Here is a 23,201-nt window from a genome sequence, read left to right on the forward strand (position 1 = left end):
AAGGGGAAGGGGTGAGATCCCCATCCTAGCCCCATAGCCGAACCTCTCTCTGATGAGGAACAGGTAAATGTCAGCATTTCCCGGCGCCCAATGATGAAGGCACAGCAGGAGGCAGTGGATAATTTGTCAACAGCCCCCTCCACTCCAAGTAAACATTTTTAATTTCGTTCTTTTCAGAAATCAATTTCATTTGAGGGATTTTTAGCTCACCTGAGCTCACCTGATGGGGAGGGGTCCCAATGGGGGCTTAACCCTAAAAAGAGTGGGGGGGGGGACTTCTTGGGCCCCCCTCAACATTTTTCACGATAAATCTGGAACGTAAAAATCTCCTATCGCAACGCTATATGACATTTTTCTTTGAAGTCTTGCGCAACTTTTGAGACCAAATTCGAGACGCCCGGGTACGTGGTTCTGAAGTTACACAATATTTTGTAAGTGCATGTCACACCCGAAATTGCTCAAAAATGTGATTTCATGTACAAATCTCATGCAAATTCTGTTTCTGACCAACATTCATAAATGTATCATTGTTTTTACTTTTACCGATCAAAATCAATTAATTTCATGTTGTTTATGATCGAAATAGTGTCGCCGATGATTTCCATCCAAAAAAACAAGGCAAGTGCCAAATTGTGTCTCGCCCATTCGCGTACAAGAAATTAATATTTTTCTAACTTCCAGAAGTTCATTGACCCACCTATGACATTTGACCTTGTGACCTTCAACTCCCCAAGGGACATTTACCATCCAAGTTTGGTCACAAATGGACAAAGGGATCAAAAGTTATGAGCCATAATCAAAACGCGCCATAAAAACTTAACAATGGGCCCTAAAAATTTGTTGACCCCTTTCTGTGACTTTTGACCTTGTGATGACCTTTAATTCCCCAAGGGATATCTACCATCCAAGTTTGGTCACAAACGGACTTAGGGATCAAAAGTTAGCCATAATCAAAACGCGCCATAAAAAACTTAACATTGGGCCCTAAAAGTTCATTGACCCCTGTCTGTGACCTTTGACCTTGTGGTAACCTTCAACTTCCCAAGGGACATCTACCATCTACGTTTGGACACAGACAGACAAATACATCAAAAGTTACGAGCCATAAACGAAATGCGCCCTAAAAACTTAACATTGGGCCCTAAAGTTCATTGACCTCTGCCTGTGACCTTTGACCTTGAGGTGCCCTTCATGTTTGGTAAAATGTGTAACTTTGTATAATCACTCTTCCCTCCAAGTTTGATTGAAATTAGAGAGTACCTAATCCAAAAATCCTCAGTAGAGAGTTATTCAAGTTTTTGTAGCGTTACGGACAGACGACGGACGGACCGACGCCGCAGGCGATCCCTTAGTCTCCCCACACCTCCGATGGGCTCGACAAAAAACAAAAAGTCGAAAACAATGAAATACATAAGAAATTTTAAAAACGATAAAATACATAAAATAGCCCACTCTTTTTAGGGTTAATTGTACATTTTTATCTCCTTGAAAACCCCATGATGAATTTTCACCAAACTTGGCAGGTAGCACCCCTAGGGGGATAGAATTTCAATTCCTTCAAATGGTCACCATGCCCACCTGGAGGGCCCCCAGGGGGAGCTCAACCCATCCCCCAGTAAGGAATCTTTAAATATTTTCTCTAAAACCAGAAGTGATTGAGCTATTAGTTAATACAATGAGTCAGTATATTCATGCCTGTTGTTTCAAACTTGTTCATGGTGGAATCAGGGGTGTGCCTTCCTCCCTTCTAGGTACCCAGGGGAGTGGGGTGAGATGGGTCCAAATGGGGACTTAAATTGTACATGTTGATATTCTTCTTAAAAACCCCTTGATGAATATTCACCAAACTTGGCAGGTAGCATGCCAGGGGGTTAAAATCTCAATTTGTTCAACAGGGCACCATGCTCCCCTTGAGGGCCCCTAGGGGGTCCAATTCCCCCCCCCCCCCAACATTACTATAATATGGACTGGCCTTGAGGGGGATAAGACATTTAGTGCCTGAACTGGAATTGTATTGCCTGAGTTGAAGACAAGGGCTATACAATTCTAGTGAGGGCAATTAATGTCATATCCCCTGAAAGTAGACAGTCCACATGTGACCCTGCACCACAAAACCAACAAAAAGTTGCCAGGCATGGATTTTCAGTTAAGGGCAGATACTGAAAGAGCAGACTCTAAGCTTTAAAATGATGTATAACTCAATTCAAAAAATGGACTCCCCTAACCTACCTAAATACTGGAAAAAAAGCACACACTCTGGAAAAGTGTGAACTGAGAAAAGATGCTCTGAAGTACACGGTCTATTCAAGCGCTTAATCTTTAGCAAGCTGTGCTAACTGTGCCATGAAAGGGACAAAACACAGGACGTAAACCATCGGACCAACAACAATGAAGGGATTACTAAGATTAAGCTGAAATTAAGTACATTCTATTAGCACATTCTGCCTATGATTAAAGGGATCGCACAGTTTTGGTTGAGACCTAATTTCAGGTTTCTAACATTTTTGGTGAGATAATGAGAAACTTCTTATGAAATATGAAAGAGCGTGTAATTCTATGAGGAATTCAACGTTTATTTGATGAAAATTGGTTTTGAAATGGCTGAGATATCCAAAAAAGAGCGATTCTAATAAAGCGTGCCCCAATGCATGAACAAAATCATAAATTATTCGTTTTATACAACACCTTGTCCAGTACGTGCAACTCGGGAAGGCCCCCCCCCCCCAAAAAAAAAAAAATAATAAATAATAAAAAAATAACAATTAGGCCTAGGCCGAGAATTCTAAACCACCCAGTGTACTACTGTATTCAAACACTCGTCATGATTTGATAACACAGTCACAGGAATCGCAAACTCTGCAGGGTCTATACCCATTCTACACTAACGTTAGATTGAGGTAGGCCTAACTGTTAGGCCGATCTGAGATGTCAGTAGATCTAGTAGGCCTAGGTCTTATGTGTATTTCCGACAATGATTTTGTATCAAAACACAGAAAAATAACCAAATTACAGTTTCTCAACTTGAAATGAAGTTTTGATTTTGAGATCACTGTGGTCCACGTAGCAGATCAGAGTCAAAAGTAAAAACAGCCGTAACGTAAGGCCGCAATACATGCAACTAGCTAGGTAAAGTAGCTGCGCGTACATGACTACACGTAACATTGTAGTACTCCGCCGCACCTGGCCTGTGAATGAACGTAGTTTGCTGGAGCTTTGCTAGTGAAGTCGAGCGGCCGTGCGTTAGTAACCACCCTTGAAGCCGTGCATTAGTACCTGCGAGCCGTGGAATAGGCCCATGCCAAGGGCCTATTGCACGGCTGTCACTCTCAATGAGTTTGGTAGGTATTTTCTATTGAATGTCATGTGACATGTTCTTGGCCAATCACAATTCAACATCATTTAAAAGTGTTGTATAATACATCATTTTCTTCATTTCAAATGTGACTGCCCAGCTCAAAACCCACAAAAGTGGAACTAGGTCATTTTTTTTATACTTATGTCAACGTACCAAGTTCTAAGCTTGAAAAAAATTATTTAACTTGCTAGAATTGGACCATCCTAACCCATTCAAAGGGGACCATGACCAGTGCTATCTGAGCATCTCTCACAGATTGTATTTTAAGCAATAAGGCAAAGTAAATTTCAGCTGGTGTGCCTTCATGATGGCTAGAAGTCAAATGAGAATAATCGAAAGTCAGCTCCCAGTTTATAACCTTGCCCATTGCCTTATACTGTCCACATATCTAACTTATATTTTTGGCAATTCATCCTGATTATCCTCGTTCATGATTTCACCACTCCTGGTGTAATCCTAGATGTGTCCACGCTGTCCGGCTACTATTAGCATATTCTGGGGTATTTCGCGCTCTTCCTGAGTGATTCCTTGGACACTCCTAGGAATGTCTGCAGCCAATCCACATAGATTCCTAGTAAAGTCCCAGGGCAAGCCAATTTGTACATTTTTTCCAAGTTCGATGTGGACAGGATGCCAAAATGACAGAATTTGCTTCCGTAACCCTTCCTAGGCGTGTCCGCACTCTACTAGTGGACGTCAACCCTTAGGCAGTTATTCACTTAGTTGTTGCTCGGTAGGCCAAGCCTCCAAGCCAGCTGTGTGGTTGTTAATGGCAACTTTTGTGAACAAAGCATGCTTAAGATTTAAAATACACAACACAACAAGTCTGTTGTCTTAAAACAAAAATGACCAGAAGAGACTGTTGCACAAATAAGGTGGCCATTTTGAATATCTCGAAACCCTCAAGGATGCAAGAGTTGATTCCTCTAGATTCAGATTTTTTTATATACACACTTGGTGATTCTATCCTTCTATGAAGAGTGCTCGATATCCTCAAAGGAAGAGCTTTAGACAGAAGTATTGGAACAAGTTCACTCGGTTGGTAGCAGGTTCATCCGTATTTTATTGCTACTCGGAGTTTTCATGCCACCTCCATGAGGGGCAATCATCAGGCAATGATTAAATACATCCCAGAAATGCATCTGGATTGAATTAACGCATTTTTAGAGCGTGATACCAAAACAAAAACAAAACAAAACAAACTATACTCGCCTGGACCATAGTGACCAGTGCGCACTTAATCATATCCATTATTACGTATATCAGGCAATGATTAAACCCGTTGGACAATGCATCGACACCATAGTTTGTGCGCTATGACCATAGTTACCAGCGCGTACTAAATCATTAATAATATTTTGCCAATTTAGTGAAAATGTTATCACACATTGTCCATATGTACTGTAGACCTACAGTATTAGGAGAATCATGCAATATGGCGGAGGCATACCAGTCGCCTTAGCGACATTTCTAGTGATATTTGTTTTACTTTCAAATTGAGAAAGTACTAGTACTTACACTTGTAAGGCACTTTTAGTTTAGACAACTATAGTTTTTTCATGAGAGTTCAAGTAAGTTCGGTTAGACCCTCGCAACCACGAAATTAACAACACGCGAAAATGTCCTCCAAGTAGCAATTCACGAAATATCTGTATTCGAAAATTTCAACTCGTACAGTAAGCTGCAGTAATCAAGCATTTCATTTTTTATACCTCCACCACACATAGTGTGAAGGGGGGTATATTGAATCACTGTGATATTGGTCGGGCGGTCGTTCAGGCGGTCTGTTGCAAAATCTTGCATCGCGAACTCCTCCTACAGTTTTGAAAGCAATTTAAATGAAACTTTTAATAGGGTACTGTAAAAGTGGTTTCTTTCGCGTACAGATAATTTCACGGTTTCCATCGGTGCCGACTTTTTCGTGTGTGTTTAAATTCGCGGTCGGCAAAATCTGTGAATTCACAGTCAGCAAAACTGTTTTATTTTGCACATGATATGAAAACCGAAACTATAATCCAATTATTACCTCCGCCAAGGGAGGAGGTTATATTTTCGTTACCGTTGGTTTGTTAGTTTGTCCGTGCGCAAAATAACTCAAAAAGTAGTTGACGGATTGGGATGAAACTTGCAGGAAAGGTTGAGAATGACACAAGTACCAAATGATTAACTTTCGGTAGTGATCCGGGAATTTTGGGGGAATTTATGAAGGATTTTTTATATTTTAGCAGGTAGCAATGAACTTGGAGTTCAGGCTGCGCGTATTTGAGGTTCGCCTGCGCGCGACTAAAGTGCGTGCTCTAGTTTATGCTGGGATGAGGCGCGCCTTGCAGATGAGGGTTTATGATGTAACAAAGGCTTCTATATTGGGAAATCTGGCAACTTTCAGCACACAATGCAGTACGTATGGGTGGAAATCACTGATATCTCTACGGAAGAACAAGATCAGTGGTGGAAAATGATATGCATGCTTGGCGGAGGTCCGCGCTCTCAGAGTGCTCCTCTAGGTATTTATTTATTAAGTAGAAATTAAAATCAAAAGCAGGCTTACCTGAAATCCGTCTCTCGAGTACTTTATAACATGCTTGTACCTACATTGCGCGGTATCGCTGTGTGTGTGTGACTATCAATACACTCAATGCGCGAATGCGGAATCTTCATGTGTGCATGTGCGCAATAGCGTTGTAACAAGAGGTGAGTTCAAAACATTTTCGCGTGATGTTAAATTCGCGGTTCAATCTCAAAGTGCGAAAAGCGCGAAAATAAAACCACCGCAAAAGAAACCACTTGTACAGTAAATGATGATATCGAGGTATAGATGTGCAAGACATGTTTTTTGTGTTTGTCGGACAATGCGTTGCCATGGTAACCATAATTTTATTAAAACCTTGTGGATTGAATAACTTCCACAGTATTTAAGCAATCAATTTCAAAATTGGTATCTATGATGATCTATAGGTGTTACAACGTAGTTATGCAAGACACTCTTTGTGTTTGTACTTGACAAAGCGTTACCATGGTAACCGCATGTTTTCTTCGAAATTTTGTGGAGAGTGAACAACTTCCACAGTTTTGAAGCAGTTGAAATCAAATTTGGTAGGCATTATGGCCTTGAGGCATAGATGTGGAACACATAATTTTAGTGTTTGTCGGACAAAGCCTTGCAATGGTAACCATAATTTTACCAAAACCTTGTGGATGGAATAACTTCCACATCATTCAAGCAGTTAAGGTCAAATTTAGTATGTATGCTGATCGGGAGGTGTAGTTATGCTAGACACCATTGTGTTAATATAAGAAAAATGTGTTGCCATGGTAACCACTCATTTTTGTATCAAATTGAATCATTTAATCTATGAAGGTGAAATTTGGTGTGCACGATGCTCTTTCAGTGTAGTTTTGCAAAATGTCCTTTGTATTTGTATCGGACAATGCGTTGCCATGGTAACTGCATGTTTTTTTTAAATCCTGTAGAGTGAACTTCTTCCACAGTTTTAAAGCAATTGAAACCAAATTTGGTAGGCATTATGGCCCTGAGGTATAGATGTGGAACACATAATTTTTGTGTTTGTCACACAAGCCGTTGGCCATGGTAACCACAATTTTACCAAAACCTTGCAGATCGAATAACTTTTCCATCATTCAAGCAATTAAAGTCAAATTTAGTATGTACATTGTATCATGATCTAGAAGTGTAGTTTTGCAAGACACCAATGTGTTAGTTTAAGAAAAATGTGTTGCCATGGTAACCACTCATTTTTGTATCAAATAAACCAAGCTATGAAGGTCAAATTTGGAGTGTACTATGGTCTTTAAGTGTAGTGATGCTGGGGGAAAGCATGTTTCCATTTGCTGTAAGTTTTATACTCAGTGTTAACTCTGTAATTGTACAGTAAACTAAAATTATTCTGTTTCCAATGCGACAAATGCACAAACTTGGTATTAACGTCATTGCCCTCATGACATCACATACTATAAAGCAACACTAGGGGCGGGGGTATTAATCACCTTCAGTGATAATTCTCGTTTCAACTATCCTCATCAGGTTGACAATTTTGTAGCTTAAAACTGAAAATGAGAATGGAATCCTGACAAAATGATTCCTGATTTATCTTTCACGTACAAGCTTACATTCCACACACTTTGAGTGTTGAGACACAGCTCAATAGTTAAAGGTGCGCTCTCTCTCTGGCACCAGGGGCGTAAGTTTTGCACACGTGCAGGTTAGAACCCCACAGGATGAAGAACCAAAGTACAAAGTACCTCTTTTCTTTTACTTTTTTGTTTCAATGGAGGTAATTTCACTTTCGTTGATGTAGAAATCATGTTGTCATGTAAATGCACCCACACGCACACACACATTCCCTTTGTTCTGTGTTGCAGACTGCATTGCTTCGACTGCTGCAAAATTTTGATCATATCATATGTGACCCGCTACGACAAAATGATCCTAAAGTCGGGCCGTGGTCGATTATTTGAAAATTGCATGATATAATCCCCTAATCTTTCTGCTTTAAATTGATATATAACACATTTTATAAAATAATCGGGCTGCGGAGATATCGATGTTTAAAAGAAAGCATGTCGAGACGTCTGGAAAATCACTGTTTCGAGAAAAGCGCCCTAAAAGTCTTCCATTCGACGCAATCGCGATCAAGGGACACGCAAGTCAGTTTTCACCTCTGGACAATAGAAGGTAAGCCCTAGCAACCACCGAAGAGTTCATTCAAGCACATCAGCGTCGGCGGTCTCCTCACCAACCAATCAGTGGCCAGGATGTGAGAAGCGGCTGAGCGTAGCGCACCCCCGCCCGCACGCACCAGTCGACTGGGCAGTGTGCGAGCTTCACGCTTCGGTTAGCAGCGAGCAGCAAACTGACCAATGAGATCACTCTGGTCGTTCTTAGGGGCGGAGCCTATCTGTGGCGCTCAATCCAAATTTTCGAACCAGTTTCTGCTTCGTTGAAACGCCAAAAAACATGGCTCAGAAAAACGCTATTTTTTATCTTTCCTTTGGTCATTTTTGCTTCAAAATTTTGACAGATGATAGAAGACATGTTAGACTCCAATAATATATCAAAATCAGAAAATCGTAAGTTTTGACCAATTTTAATGCTCTGACTTCAAACTCGATTTTCACGGCTTCGACCTGTGCGCGACTTTAGGACCTTTTTGTTGTAGCGGGTCACATATATAATGACGACAAGACAAGACATAGCCATTTTGGTTATGCAAATAAGGGTCAGAGTTTATATTTGAAAACACCAATCGATTAAAGTCAACGTGACCCTTAAAAGACTTTATAGCCATGTTTCAGTTTCTTCATTTTAAAGACCTCTTAGTAAATATTCAGTTAGATAGCCTGTAAAATCAACTTACTCGCACATGCAGACACACAGAATTACCATTTGGTTGCATGGCAGATAATTTAATCCTTTTTCATTGTCATTTCATTTTTTCGTTTTAATTGTCGATCACATGTGACTGATATCTGATGATCCCCCCCCCCCCCAGCGTATCACTTAGCTCATCTTCAAGTGAAGAGTTTCATGTTTTGTTTGGTTTCATTCTTTTTATGCCTCCGCCAACGAAGTGGCCGGAGGCATTATGTTTTCGGGCCGTCCGTACGTACGTACGTACGTCCGTCCGTCTGTACGTACGTCCGTCCCGTTTTGTTTTTGTTGATATCTCAAGAACCGTGTGGTGGTTTTACATCAAACTTGATATGAGGGTATATCCTGGGGGGATGATACTTTGTTTGGATTTTAGGGTCACGGGGTCAAAGGTCAAAAGTCACAGGTTATTTTGTGAAAAAAAAGGTTGAAAATTCATGTTTTTCTCCATATCTCGCAAATGGTTCAAGGTATCTTCATGGAACTTAGTATATGGTCAGTTTCACAGTAAAGGGTGTAACTTTGATGTGGCAAGGGTCAAAAATTAAAGTTGTGTTTCTATTTCTATCTTTGCCTTTATTTTATATAGGAATGTCTATATTTTCAATATTTTGTCATTCCAGAGCTTAATTTTTAGGCTAAATATGAAAAATGAAGTGACTATTATGGAATTTTAGATAAATTTAGGTAAAAACAACAAGAATGTTTTGGTCACCCACAGCAACCAAATGAAGATAAATGGTGGATGTAATGCAACTTTTCACTTGCTGTGAACATATATTTGAAATATCAAAACACTTTTCCCCCAACAGATATTCGCTCTTGCAATTATTTGGATGTGAGCTTCAAATTCCAAGGTAAAAATGGTACCTGACAAACTATTTTTAAGTTAAAAGAATGTTCTAGAAGCAAGAGCCACTCTAAACATAGCCCTAAATTATCTCTTGGTAACAAACATTTATCAACCCAAATCCCAAAGAAATTGGATTATTTTTGACAAAGTTGAAATTTTCAGACTTGTGAGTTTCGGAGGCTTCAGTTAACAAACTAGTGTGTTTCGAAGGCTTCAAAACTGCTAACACAAAGTTCTAGGGCTGTATTCACTTAAAATAATAAAACTACAGTAAGCAACTATCACTACATGCTAGAATAACAACAGGGCATCAATAAAATGTGAATAACAGTATACAGATGTACATTTTATGGCAGTGCATAATGTTCACCCTTCATAGAAATTGTACTTACGTGACACTGCATTATTATAAGGAAATTGGCCTCCACAAAAGTGAATAACAAACTGTGTACACTTTGAGCAATGCTCAGTTCGAATTAATGACATTACATGAGGCAATATGATTCAAAAGGAAACTGCAACAGTAGCAATAAAAGTACACTGATTAGGAACATCTTTTTTTTGTGCCTTAAAGTTAGCAGCAACGCATGTTTCGGAGGCTTCATCATGACTGTTAACATGCAAAAATGGTCCATTTTAAGGTGATATGAAGTACATTAATGCAGCTGATTGTTTCCAAATAACTAACAATGTTGTAACACGTACAATAGTATTCATTTGTATGCAGAAAAAAAGACTTTCCAACATATATGTTAAGAGATAAAGAAAATATTTAAATCTTTATGCTCAGTTGTATACATACACTGTATTTGCATATCCATGACTTTGGCAATACAGAACATGATTAGGCTACACACATGTACAGCCTTATGCATTTGTCAAACTTTTCATCATAATGCAGTAAGAATTACTTTCAATGAGTTAGAACTGTAGCTATAGACTTAATGCAAAGATTATGTTTGCTTGCTTTATAAGTGCAGTTTGTGGGATGTATATTGACATAAACCACCCATCATAATTGTTTTATATACATGTGAAATCAATTTCAACTGTTGATGAGAAAGGGATAGAAAATAGACTACATAGTGTATGTGATGGCATGACGGTTAGATTACAACATAGCATTGTAAAATATAGAAAGGGAAAAAAAGGCTTACTTTTTGCATATGGACCATGCCTGATATCCCCTACTATAGCTATCAAATGCAGTGATCATGGTCATTGAACAGCAATCTTAAACACTGATCAGCCATTCCATGTAAGGGTCATCATCAAACTGTCATCATCAAAATGGAGTTGGAATAATCAATGTATTGGTGATATTATCATGGAGCTCAATAGAAATTGAAATGGTCAAGATCCCATTCATCTTTTTGAATTGCCTGTTGAAAAGATAAATGTACATACCCTACCCATGACTGTGTATGAATTTGAATTAAAAAAAAATGTTCACCAAATGTATAGTTCCCTATAATACAGTATATGATAGTTAGAATTTTACTTTCTCTTTCTGTGGTATACAAGTCACCCCTGTTTCATATCGTTTTATTTTTCATTTTTTTAATTCTTCAAAGGCTTCTTTTTTTATAGTTATTTTATAAAATTCCAGTTTGTGTGACTCCTGTGACAGCTAGGAGGCCTGTTTTTGAAGGTACGCATTGAGAAATTGCTAACAGAAATTTTACTGTTTCTAAAAATGACAACCTTTTTAGCAAAAAATTAAAAAGCAGCAAATGTGTTTAAATATCTAAGTTTGTTAGAAACCCACAAGTTTGTTTTAAGTAGTATATAAACCCACAGACTACAGTTTTAACCTTTTGAATTTCAAAATAGTTAGGGGCTTGTAACTTTTTCCAGAAAAAGCCAGGATAAACAGATTATAAAGATTTCAATCATTTCAATATTGTTCTTCATGAACATAACTTCTCCAGTCACCCACCCATGTAAACTACATGTACCCCATGGCAACAGGCTATTTATAAGTAGAGGTCTATATGTCATTTATGAACAATCCTATCCCAACCATTACTGTCCATTTACTGCACTGAGAACTAAACCCACAAACATGTCATAGAGTCTCACACATGTTTGCGAAGAGATGTTTTGTAACACAAGTAACATTTTGTTTAATCAAAAATAGTCAAGTGGTCACTGCCAGCATAATAAAGTATGTTAAATAGGGTATAGCATCAAGATTGTGTTGCACCTAGCATGCATAAAATCTGACATACAGATTGACATGAAAACCTGTCTAAATGAAGTAATCAAATGTCAAAATTCCAAAACAGTACCCTGTGATCCAAGTCACACCACAGAAATGATAATCTGCAAGATGTTAGCTATTTTCAAATCCAATCACAAATTTATTAATTACTTTCCTCCAAATAAGTATTGGAAATGAAAGCCAAAAAACTTGTTAAGAAATGGAAAGCTGAAAAGTCAAGATTTTAGTATGGCAAAAACAAATGCCATGTGAGTAACAATGGAATGGATTTGTCAATGGGTTATAAATGGACATGTAAAAGATTGTGTTTCGAAACTACAATGTATTACACTCAGATGATAGTGAGTCGAAAGTGTAAAAATCCAAAAAGTATATTCCACCATTTGCTCTTGATCATGCATAAAGGATACAACCTTAAATTCAAAAGTAATATATTTCTTAGTTAAGTGTATGCTTCCCTCTTGAATAACCATCTATTAAAGTCCTGGAATCTTCAGGACAGGAATAGTGTCCAGTTCTTTAAAAAAAAAGTGTATTTAACACTAAATAATCAAGTAATTGTTTGGTCTTCATTAACAAAGTCTAACCAGTCAAAAGAGTGATACAAATATGGTCACAACACTTCAACTTCTCTCAAGAGTAAAAATGAGTTATCCAACTTTAATAAGAACATTGATGTATCCACAACTACTTGCTCTGTTGCACTACAGTTGCATGATGTGGGCATGCACGCAAGCTGGAAGTCACTTTCATTACTCACAATATCTAGCCTGTTCCATTGTTTCAAAAGGAAACCTACAAAATAAATGCTTTTCATACATTTAAACAACTATCTACACCTTGCTTGGGGAATCATTAAGTCTCATTCAGTCCAAACAGTTATTAGATAGACTTAGAATTACAAAATTGTAATCAAAACATTCCATTTACGTGCTGTTAACATAAAATGAAGCCTCCGAAACATCTGGAAAATTAATTTGGTATGCCGTATGTTTTTATGAAAATCATGTATGTTATGTAGAAAGTGATGGGTAAATTGTGTCTTTTTTGGTTGATATACACTGTTTAAACATATTTGTGGGGCAACATCCTCATCTGCCAATATTTTATTGCTGAATGAAAAGGTGAGTTATGTGTGACACGTCTGCACTGTTTAAGAAAAATAGGTAAATCGTATAGTAAATCTATATTGGTGAGTAAACAAAGCCGCCAGAAAACTGAATGTGATTAAATATCTTTAGATATGTCATAAGCGATCATTGGGTGGGTGAACAATAAATCTAATTTCATTTTGTCCAGAGAAAATCACAAAAATGCAGTGTTAACATCCTTTTGAAGCCTCCGAAACCACTTTTTCTCTATAAAGTGTATTAGCTCCAAAAATTATTGCAGTATCATAATGTTTTTGTTATTTTTGTTGTCTGTCCATGTCTGTTGATGATTTCATGGCATAATTTGGGGCAGACACTTAAAGAATTTATCAGAAATGTCAAATTAGATATTTTTGCTGTTTCGGAGGCTTCAATGCGTCTCGGAGGCTTCACGTGTTAACGGAAAATTTGTATTGTCTCCTATTTTCAGAGAGTTTGGCGGATCTTAACTATTTTTGGTCTATTAGGTTAGGGCCCCATATCCTACATTTTGACATATAGATTAGGTCGCTTCTCTTATCTATATTCATATTATTTTACTAAACACTTTGTTTCGGAGGCTTCAAAACTGCTAACGGAAATTCCACTTGATGGAATAAAATTATCACAAAATTTCAAATAGCCCTAGAATCAAGTAAACTTTGATGTAAGTCTAAAGTTTAGCTGTACATCACTATTTTCAGCATAAAAGAAAGTAACCAAAACACATCCACTGATCATTACTGTCCATCAAAGTTTGTAAACAATTGTTAACAGAAAATGAAGCCTCCGAAACCTCAAATTTGAAGTCATAGTATTCTAAAACAAAGAGCCAGATACAAACCAAACTAATTTGGTCGTTTCGATTGACCATGCAACTATGCTTTTAACATAAAAAATTATATCTCTGCAGTTGCTGTAGAAAATTATTAACATTTCAAAAACGTTATATAAATTTCAATGCAACAAAATAGTCATTTTTAGGGTACATATGTGACTGTCAAAACAAAACGCATCAATACCTGGACCTGATTATGCTACCCAAGGTGGCTACTCATAAGGTGACTCACATGGGAAAAAATCTTTGAGATCTGTAAATCTATGTGTTCAGGGTGGGCCAAAAGGCTAAAAATTGAAAGTTACACCCTTTACCGTGAAACTGACCATATATGCTTGTTCCAATGGGCAGTCATTATCTAGGGAAGTTGAGGGTCATGGTTCAAAGGGTCAGGGGGTCAAAGGTTAAAGTCAACTCCTCAAAATATCACTACTTTCCTAATATTTCTCAATACCTTGAAAATTACTCAATGCATAAACTTATAAAAGGGTCAAAAGTCAATTAAAAATCATCAGTTCCCCCAAATACCTGCACTCTGATGTTTTAATCATTCATCCAATTGAACCTAGTTCTAGGAAAGTGAACATTCAGCACATTTGTGGCAAACCTGTCATTTTGATATTTTGCCAATTGTGTGAAACTGTCATCACACATTGTCAAGACATTGTACTATAGACCTATTAGGAGAACCATGCATTATGGCTGCGGCATACACCAGTCGCCGTAGCGACATTTCTAGTTTAAGAAGATTTTGGATTTTGTTAAAGTACAGTCAAGCTTGCTTAAGTTGACTTCATAAGTGGAATAATTGCCTTAGTCAAAGGTCTTTTCAAGTCCTTTTCTCTTTATATTCTATTGATTTTAATCCCTCATAAGTTCAATTTTTTCTTGAGTCAAAGCTATTGCTCCAGTCCACATAGATCGACTTAGGCAAGGTTTACTGTACAACAAGGAAATTAAATTGCAGCCCAATTGCAACTCTTACAACTGGGTTGCCTGTTTATCTACTTCCTATTTCATGATGTCTTGTTTGTATGATATTGCAATTATTTGAATGAAAATCTTCTTTAAGAGTGTGAGCGAAGGAGCAAACGTATGTATTATTTATTTGGGTTTGCCCTTTTACTCATATTACAGCAAGCACACAATCTGACCTTGCCTGACTGGGTGACAGATGACGTCATGGTGCAACTGGAGAATCTGACCAACATTGGCATGACAATGCTCTTTGCAAAGCCTGAATTGGCAAGACTCAAGGGAGGTATGTATTGGTTGTGATTTATAGGTAAAGTTATACTGAAGGGTGTACTTTTGACTTGCGTAGTACATCAATAGCCGCATTTACACTTACTAACATCGCGATTTTTAAAATCGCGATATTTTGGTTCCACCGTTTACACTTGCGCAGAAGCATGCGAAGTTTGACCTTCACGAAACATCGCGATTTTTTGGTCGGTAGTGCGCATGCGTAATTTACCTCTTTTCAACACAGTTGCTGAGTGGAAGCGCGCACTATTCTGTTCGTTTTCACTGCAGCAGTGCAGTATTATTTTGATCACAGCTGGTTGGAACGTTGAGCCAGGGCTTTTTATCAGTACAATGCACACATAAATTTGTGCTTCTCGAGACTGTCATACTTACGGTAAAACTATGGAGCTTGCTATATTAGATCACATACGTAGTAGGTGTGTAAAACTTCATCTACAGCAGCATTCAGGAGGATCATGAAATTTCGCCGATATGACGAAAGTGAGAAGTAGGACTTGGAAGTTAGGACCGGTATTTTATCAGGCGACAGCAACAACTCACACTCGTTACGTACTCCTGTACTAGTATTCCACAAACAGCGTATATCGAGAGCAGTACGGGCACTCCCACAATCTGAATCAACGCATTTCTGGGAGAACATCATTTTGTTAAGTCGTCTTGGGGTCATGATACGTGGTTGGAGAACTTCAGGTTTGCTACTAGTTGTAGTTTTCACGTACTAGTTTCATCTGGGAGAGGGAGGTGAGAGACCACGAGCCGATCGAGGATTGGCCGTTTAGACCTGTACACAGCTACACGATCCAAAGAGGGATCGGGAGCGCGCGTAAACTCCCGGTGCAATCCGATACCGAAAGTCACGTGATGAAAAATCGCGATATTTCTGCAGCTTGGGTTTACACTCGCTAACTTCGCCTCAAACTTCGCGATGTTTCAAAAAATCGCACTCTGGCTGGCGATTTTTCTGGCGATGTTTCGAGGGCGTTTGGGTGTAGTTGCATAGCAACGTACACCCAAATGTCGCGATTTTTCCAAGCAAATGTAAATGGGCCTAATGATTGGTCTCCCCAATACAGAAATTGTCCTTCAAAGAAATTATTGTTACTATTGATACTGCTGCAGCTGTTACTGCTCATAACACTTTGATCTACAATTGTTGCTGTGCAAGGATTGTTGCAGTGCTTGTGTAGATTGTTTCTTTGATAGTCATCCAGGTGCAGATTACATACCCACCTCCCTCTCCCCCCCCCCCCCCCCCCTCCCCAGTAACAAATTAATACTTTCATTTATACCTATGTGGATGTCTGTGTGTAGCGCATTACAATTGTGCTTTTGTTTACCGAACTTATTTGTAGGTATGACATTCTTATGAATTATAGTTGCTTCTGTCATTTGCTTTTCCAACCCTTGCCATCTCATAGAGTAAATATGTCATCAAGACATAGAGCAGTAGGAAAAAAGGAAAGGAACAAGAAGTAAACAAAGAAACTGAAGTTGCTTTACATTTGGCTTTATGCAATGATGCGATTATTGCGATGTGATTTTTTTTTTCTTCATTTTTATTAAATCCTGCCAATGATGTGTCGCAAATTTTTGTTAGAATCATGTGCATAATACTTCAAGATGTAGGCCTATTCATATCCCTGCCAAATGAAGGTTGAAGATGGCAAGTAGGAATCAGCATGTGGTTGAGTGGGCAGGCAGTTGATCTTTTGCAAATGCTGGAGAACAACCTACTCCAGTATTCATGTAGTTCCAATTTTGCCACACATATTGAGCATAATATAAAGTTGTGGAAGACATATTTTTCAACAGCAGTAGACAGTGCATTGCTGCAGTATCAGCACATTTTGGCCTCAAAATCATGTAAATGGCTTGCAGATTGAACAATTCATGTTTTAAGTGACTCACTAGAAAATTGACACGCATGAAAAACTGGATGTAGAGCTGTGTAGGATACACTGTTCATGTGAGTGATACAAGTTGTGAACATATATTGTGCAGTTTCTATAGAAATGTACTGTGAAACCAGAATTTTTTGCACACATCAATTTTTGCGAATTTTGTGAGGAGCCAAGAGTCGCAAAATTAAAATGCCTACAAAAGTTTGTGTCTACACTGTATGCATTAGTAAAGCCAGTGGTAACTCTGAAAAAAAAAAAATCTCATTGCAGTGCAAAAGGCTGTTGGTTCCGATTTTTAACAAATTTATGCCGTGAATATTTCTGATTTTACAGATCACATTTGCACATAACAGGGAAGTTAAAATATTATGGTAGAAAGGAAGCTGATGACAAATTCACACACACACCAAAAAAAATTGACACACACGAGAAACTTTCATGTGATTAATTGTGTCTCAATTTATGAAAACAATCATTAGAAATTGATGTCACACAGTTTCTAAGACCCCGTTTGCAGTGCAGGGCCGGGCCAAGCTCGGTCTCAATTTGCGGTACTCGTCCCCACAATTCTGTCCGTTTATAGTGTCGCGCCCGGCCCAGGCTTTTAATTCCAACCTTTCAATATTTTGTCGTAGTGGTGCTCTACTTGTAAACAAACACTATCATTGGGAGGGCGCCGGTCGCAATGTGGTATACTCTGGTTTCCAGACCATTTGCCAACTGGACTCTGCGGCGACAAAGTCGCTGCCACACGAAGTCGCCGCCTTTGCCGAAAGCAAAGGCCTCTGCAGGACAAAACCACCTTAAATTATACTAGTTTTCGACGTTGGTGGCGTTAATATCCTGAATAGCGAAATAGTACGGGCAGAGGGTCTGGAAGTCAGACTAAATTTGGTACCACATTTGGCCCAGGTTGCATTTACAGTGAGAAAAGGCCGGGCTCGGCCGCGGCCTAGCCGCAACTAAGACTACCTCCAGAGCTTGGCCAAATGTGCGGCCGATTTTGGTACGGCATTTGGCCTTTTGCGCGTTTACAGTGAAATGAAGGCCGGGCTTGGCCGCGGCCAAGCCTGGCCCTTTTACTCACTGTAAACGGGGTCAAAGATAGGAATGTACTCATATGCACATAATGATGTATAGTCAAAATATTAAGGGAGAAAGAAGCTGATGATTACACAAATATATGAACTAAAAATGTTGCAATGGCGACTGGTATGCCTCCACCATAATGCATGATTCGCCCAATAGGTGTATAGTAAAATGTCTTTACAATGTGTGATGACAGTTTCACATTTAACTGGCAAAACATTGAAATGACAGGTTTCTCAGAAATGTCTTGAATGTTCACTTTCCTTGAACTAGGTTTGCTTTAATTGTCTAAGAGCACAGGTACACTGTACATGTTCAAGTATTTGGGCAATTGAGGATTTTACTTGACTTTTAACCAACCCTTATATAACTTTATGCATTGAATAATTTTCAAGGTATGAAGAAAAAGTGTAATTTTGAAGGAGTTGACCTTGACCTTTGACCCTGACTATTGACCCATGACCCATAAATTCCCTAGCTAATCCATGCCAGTCAATGCATGCATATGTACCAAGTTCCATGAAGATACATTGAACCATTTGCGAGAAAAGTGAAATTGTAACATTTTCACCCGACCTTTGACCTTTGGACCTTTTACCTTATGACATGAAACTCTCTCTGGAGAATCATTACGCAGTAGTACATGTCTACATGTACACTAAGTTTCAAGAAGATACCTTTTGGCATTGCATAGATATGGGGGTAATAGCAACATTTTTAGCATTTGACCTTTGACCTCTTGCCAATTTCACTAAAAACTACTCAACTAATTGCCCCATCATACTTCATCCTTGGACCAGGTTTGGTGAAAGTTGCTTCATCCAGTTTTGAGCTATCACGTACACAGATAAATTTTAGGATTTGACCTTGATCTTTGACCTTTGACCTCTGTCTGATTTCACTCAAAAACTAATCAAGTAATTGTCCCATCATACATCATCCTCGGACAAAGTTTGGTAAAATTTGCTTGATCCAGTCTTGAATTATCGCATAAACAGATTCAATTTCATGATTTGACCTTGACCTTTGACCTTAGCCTTTAGCTGATTTCACCCAAAATCTCATCAAGTAATTGCCCTATCATACTTTATACTTGGACCAAGTTTGATAAAATTCCAGTCACTATTGCTCAAGTTATCGCGTAAACGAATGCGGACAGACGTACGGACGGACGGACAACCCGAAAACATAATGCCTCCGGCACCACTTCGTGGCGGAGGCATAAAAATCTGACAATGCAGTGGGCAATACAGATTCTTGGAGTATCAAGAACCAGTAATGGCATAGATTGAATCATTATGTTGATTTTGTTGTGATATCCAATGAACAAAGAATTTCCAGAGTGGACAATAAAGTAATCAATCAATCAATCATAACTAATGGGAGGCTTCTGGAAAGCCTGCTTGCCCTGCAAACAAACATGGCCATGAAAAACTTTTCTAGAATAGGTGAGTTCTCAGAAGATTTTTGATGATGTTTATCGATTATGGATGCCTGATTGAGACCTGGAGACTATTCCAGAATTCTGGTGTAGCACTGTAGCAAAAGCAAGCCCTCCTAAAATGAATTTTGTCTTACACCATATATGACTGAAGAGCATTTCGTCATTGGAGCTACACAGCCTGTCAAGGGCTGTTTTCACGCAGCATGCAAACGATTTGCAAAGGATGCTACTGTCGAAAAATGGCAAGTCCAACATTTGTATTTCAGTCTGCAACAGATCCCCAAACCAGCGCAGGAGTTTGGAAGCATTGTCAACTGTTCATGTTTGGTGTTTTTGGTGAGACAAGAATTTTTGAAAGTACTGGTATTTTTTCAGTAAGTTTTCCACATTCTTGGTCATAAATTGCTCGTGCTTCCACGAATGTCTTGAAATCCTCATCATATGCACATGACCTATGCAAGGCATGCACAATATTCACAGTATCTTTGTGAAACCTGAAACAGATCTCAACACTATGGAGACTGTCTCATGGATGTTGCGGCAAATCAGCAAAGTTTTTCCAATCATTTTACAACATATTTGTATACTACTAACATACTTTTTAAGACATTCTCACAAACATTTTGTGCATGCTTCGGGGCAAATCTGCACCATGTGACATCTGACCTCTGTAAAGCATGTGGCTGAGGTGTCTGACTTCATAATGACTTCATGTCATTTACTTCTGTTTATCAGCTTTTCTACAAATTAAAATTGTAACATACATCTGCTCTTCAAACAATAGCAACAAAATGTGACCCTGCACCTCAAATCAAACAAAAAGTCGCCAGACATGAATTTTTAATTAAGACCATATTCTGAAAGAGCAGACTTTAAGCTTTAAATGATGTATAACTCAAATCAAATGGACTCTCCTAACCTATCTAAATATTAGAAAAAAAGCACAAACTCAGGAAAAGTGTGAACTGAGAAAAGAGGCTCTGAAGTACAGTGTCTATTCAAGCGCTTAATCTGTACCAAACCGTGCTGGCTGTGCGATGAAAGGGACAAAAAACAGGAAGTAAACCACCAGAGTAACAACAATGAAGGGATTATTAGATTAAATTGAAATTAAGCATGCCTCATTAACATATTCTGTCCCTAATTAATGCCAACTTTCAAAGCAGTAGCACTATCCTTTCAAAAGTTATTAGAGTTGAAAGTGAAGAGTGTGGACAAGGTTTTTCAGAAATGAAAAAGGGATTCTAAAGACACACCAAATCACACTATTCTACCAAAAATGTTTGAGATAAACTGTTAAAAAACACACTTTCCTGCCGATTTTATGATACCAGATTTTGCATAATGTAAAAGAAGACCCACTCTTTCAGAAAATATGAAAAAGTCAAGTTCGGCTAGGTTGACCTATTTCACTTATTTTCAGTCCTCACGCAAAATCAGTGTGTGCGACTTTATGTTCGTTTTGAGGTGCACGGTCACAAATAACCGGGGGGCCAAAAGCTAAAAACAGAGGTCGAGTTCCACTCTCTCTACAAACTAAGTAGACCATGCTTATTTTCAAGTTTTTATTGTAACAAACAACATTCTACTGGTCTACCTCAACAAATTTGTTGCGAAAGCCTCCAAATCCAAGATGGCGTCCAAGATGGCCGCCATATTTACTGAATTTGTTATTTGAAAGATAGAATTTGATAGAAACATCAGATTTCAACAAATGTGATGTCATATGAAAGAGAATTAAATTTTCTACAAGTTGATAACATTTTTGTGGGTTATTGTGATAACTGGATTGAGATTTTAAGGAAAAAACACTCATTTTTTGATATTTTTTCTGAAAAAAGGAAAATCATAAAAATGCTTGATTCAGCATAAATCAGTGAAAGACTGAAGGATTATCTCGAAACGTTTCAAGAATTTTGCTTGACATATAATTAATATTGGAGAAAATTAAGGGTCAGTACCATTTTCGGTTAAGGAGTTATAATGTCTCAAACTTGAAAACTCACTATGTAAAAATGGCCACTTTAGTTGTGACAAGACCTTGTTGGTCGTAAAGGGAGTCTGCGCATGCCAAGACTACTACACGCACCACTGCCCTGGCGCTTGTAGCAGTGCCAGTGGTGCGTGTAGTAGTCTTGGCAAACGCAGACTTTTCTTTGACAAACAAGGGTTTGTGCCTGCAAACTAACTTTACATACCAATTGGTACATGTAGCTCAGGTGACGGTGATCGCTATTATTTCAAAGTAGATTGTTCTGAAGCAGATGAGATGAAGCAAAAATCATTTTTCAAATATAGGCAGTAGCTTGCAACTTGGCACCAATCTTGTTATAGATAGTTTAAAGGGGATGGCTAGTAACTGATCAGTGGGAATCAGTGGGAATGCTGGAGGATGATTGTTCCAATCCTTGTGGGATTCATTGAAGAGTACATTATATATCTACTGTTGTGTGAAAATTATTTGCTTCAGAATGGTCTCATATTCAAGTAATGTGCAGTTTAATGTTTCCAGGTTAGTGTGCCTGGTCAGTGATGGGGCATTAATCTGCACATTACTTGAGTATGAGACCGTTCCGAAGCAAATAATTTTCACACAACAGTAGATATATAATGTACTCTTCAATGAATCCCACAAGGGTTGGAACAATCATCCCTCAGCATCCCCACTGATTCCCACTGATCGGTTACTAGCAATCCCCAATCTTGTTATAGATAGTTTAAGGCAGAATTTAGATCAACCACTCAAAAAAAAATCAAGATGACAGCCATCAAAGTTGACATAAGTGTATCGCGCCAAATTAGATGTATTATTTCGATTTTGATACAATTTTGTCTGTTGTGCTATCTATTTATATGGTTTTATATATTTTGAACATTGTAGTGCTATTTTAAACTGTCTTAGGATTTTATGGAGACATTTTTAAAGCCAGTGATATTCTACTCCAAAAAACAAAAACAAAAATCGAACGGAAGTTTTCCTTTTTGAAGGAGTGAATAACAGACAACAGTGAATTTAGAGTGAAATTGGAGTGAATTTTGAGTGAAAATGTTCATTTTCACTCATTTTAGAGTGACCTTAGGGATCACTCGTCACTCTTGGAGTGATCCCAGGCCGCAGCCCTGAGGTCACTCTAAAATTAATGAAAATGAACATTTCCACTCTCGAGTGATCCTGATATATGGGAAAGCATCTACCAATGGCATAAGTTCAGATCAATTGTGACACTATAACTCACATGAAATCAGCCTAAAACAATGTAAGAAAAATCTATTAACAGTAAATACAGTTTCAGCATGCTTATTTGTAAATGTGAATATACATAATCAATTTGAACAGTTTTATTCGAACAATATACTGAAAAGTAATTTCGCACAACACATTTAAGAGCAAATTTGAGAAATTGCCGCCATGTCCGATTTTTTCGTGGGGGGGGGGGGGGGGGGGGGGGGGGTCTCTGATCAGAAGGGCTTCTTCTTCTTCTTCCGTGTAGTACAGTCCACAAAATGTGTATCAGCGTACTAGTGTGTGGGCAGGTGTGGTGCAGGCATATACAGTGTCATTAAAATGTCTACAACGTCACTATGTGCAGCTAAAAACACCCCTGGTTGTTAACGCAGTTGTATGTCCTGCACCCTCTTTTTGAATAGATCTAGAGAGGTGCAGTTGACAGCATCCAGAGGAAGGCTGTTCCACAATCGGATGTCATCT

General features: G+C 38.4%; 1 protein-coding gene across 1 annotated transcript in view; it reads left to right on the forward strand.

The window, feature by feature from the left end:
• The window catches only part of LOC139734522 (putative acid phosphatase 5), a 118,791-nt gene that overhangs the window by 16,709 nt on the left and 78,881 nt on the right, over positions 1-23,201 (forward strand). The window contains exon 2 of the mRNA XM_071645297.1: positions 14,927-15,050. Coding sequence (XP_071501398.1) covers positions 14,972-15,050 — 79 coding nt within the window. The 5' untranslated portion in view covers positions 14,927-14,971. The remainder of the gene's footprint in view (positions 1-14,926; positions 15,051-23,201) is intronic.

This window comes from Diadema antillarum, unplaced genomic scaffold, assembly GCF_040938485.1.
Source record: "Diadema antillarum isolate AM-2024a unplaced genomic scaffold, OU_Dant_1.0 seq00000531_RagTag, whole genome shotgun sequence".
NCBI lineage: Eukaryota > Metazoa > Echinodermata > Echinoidea > Diadematoida > Diadematidae > Diadema > Diadema antillarum.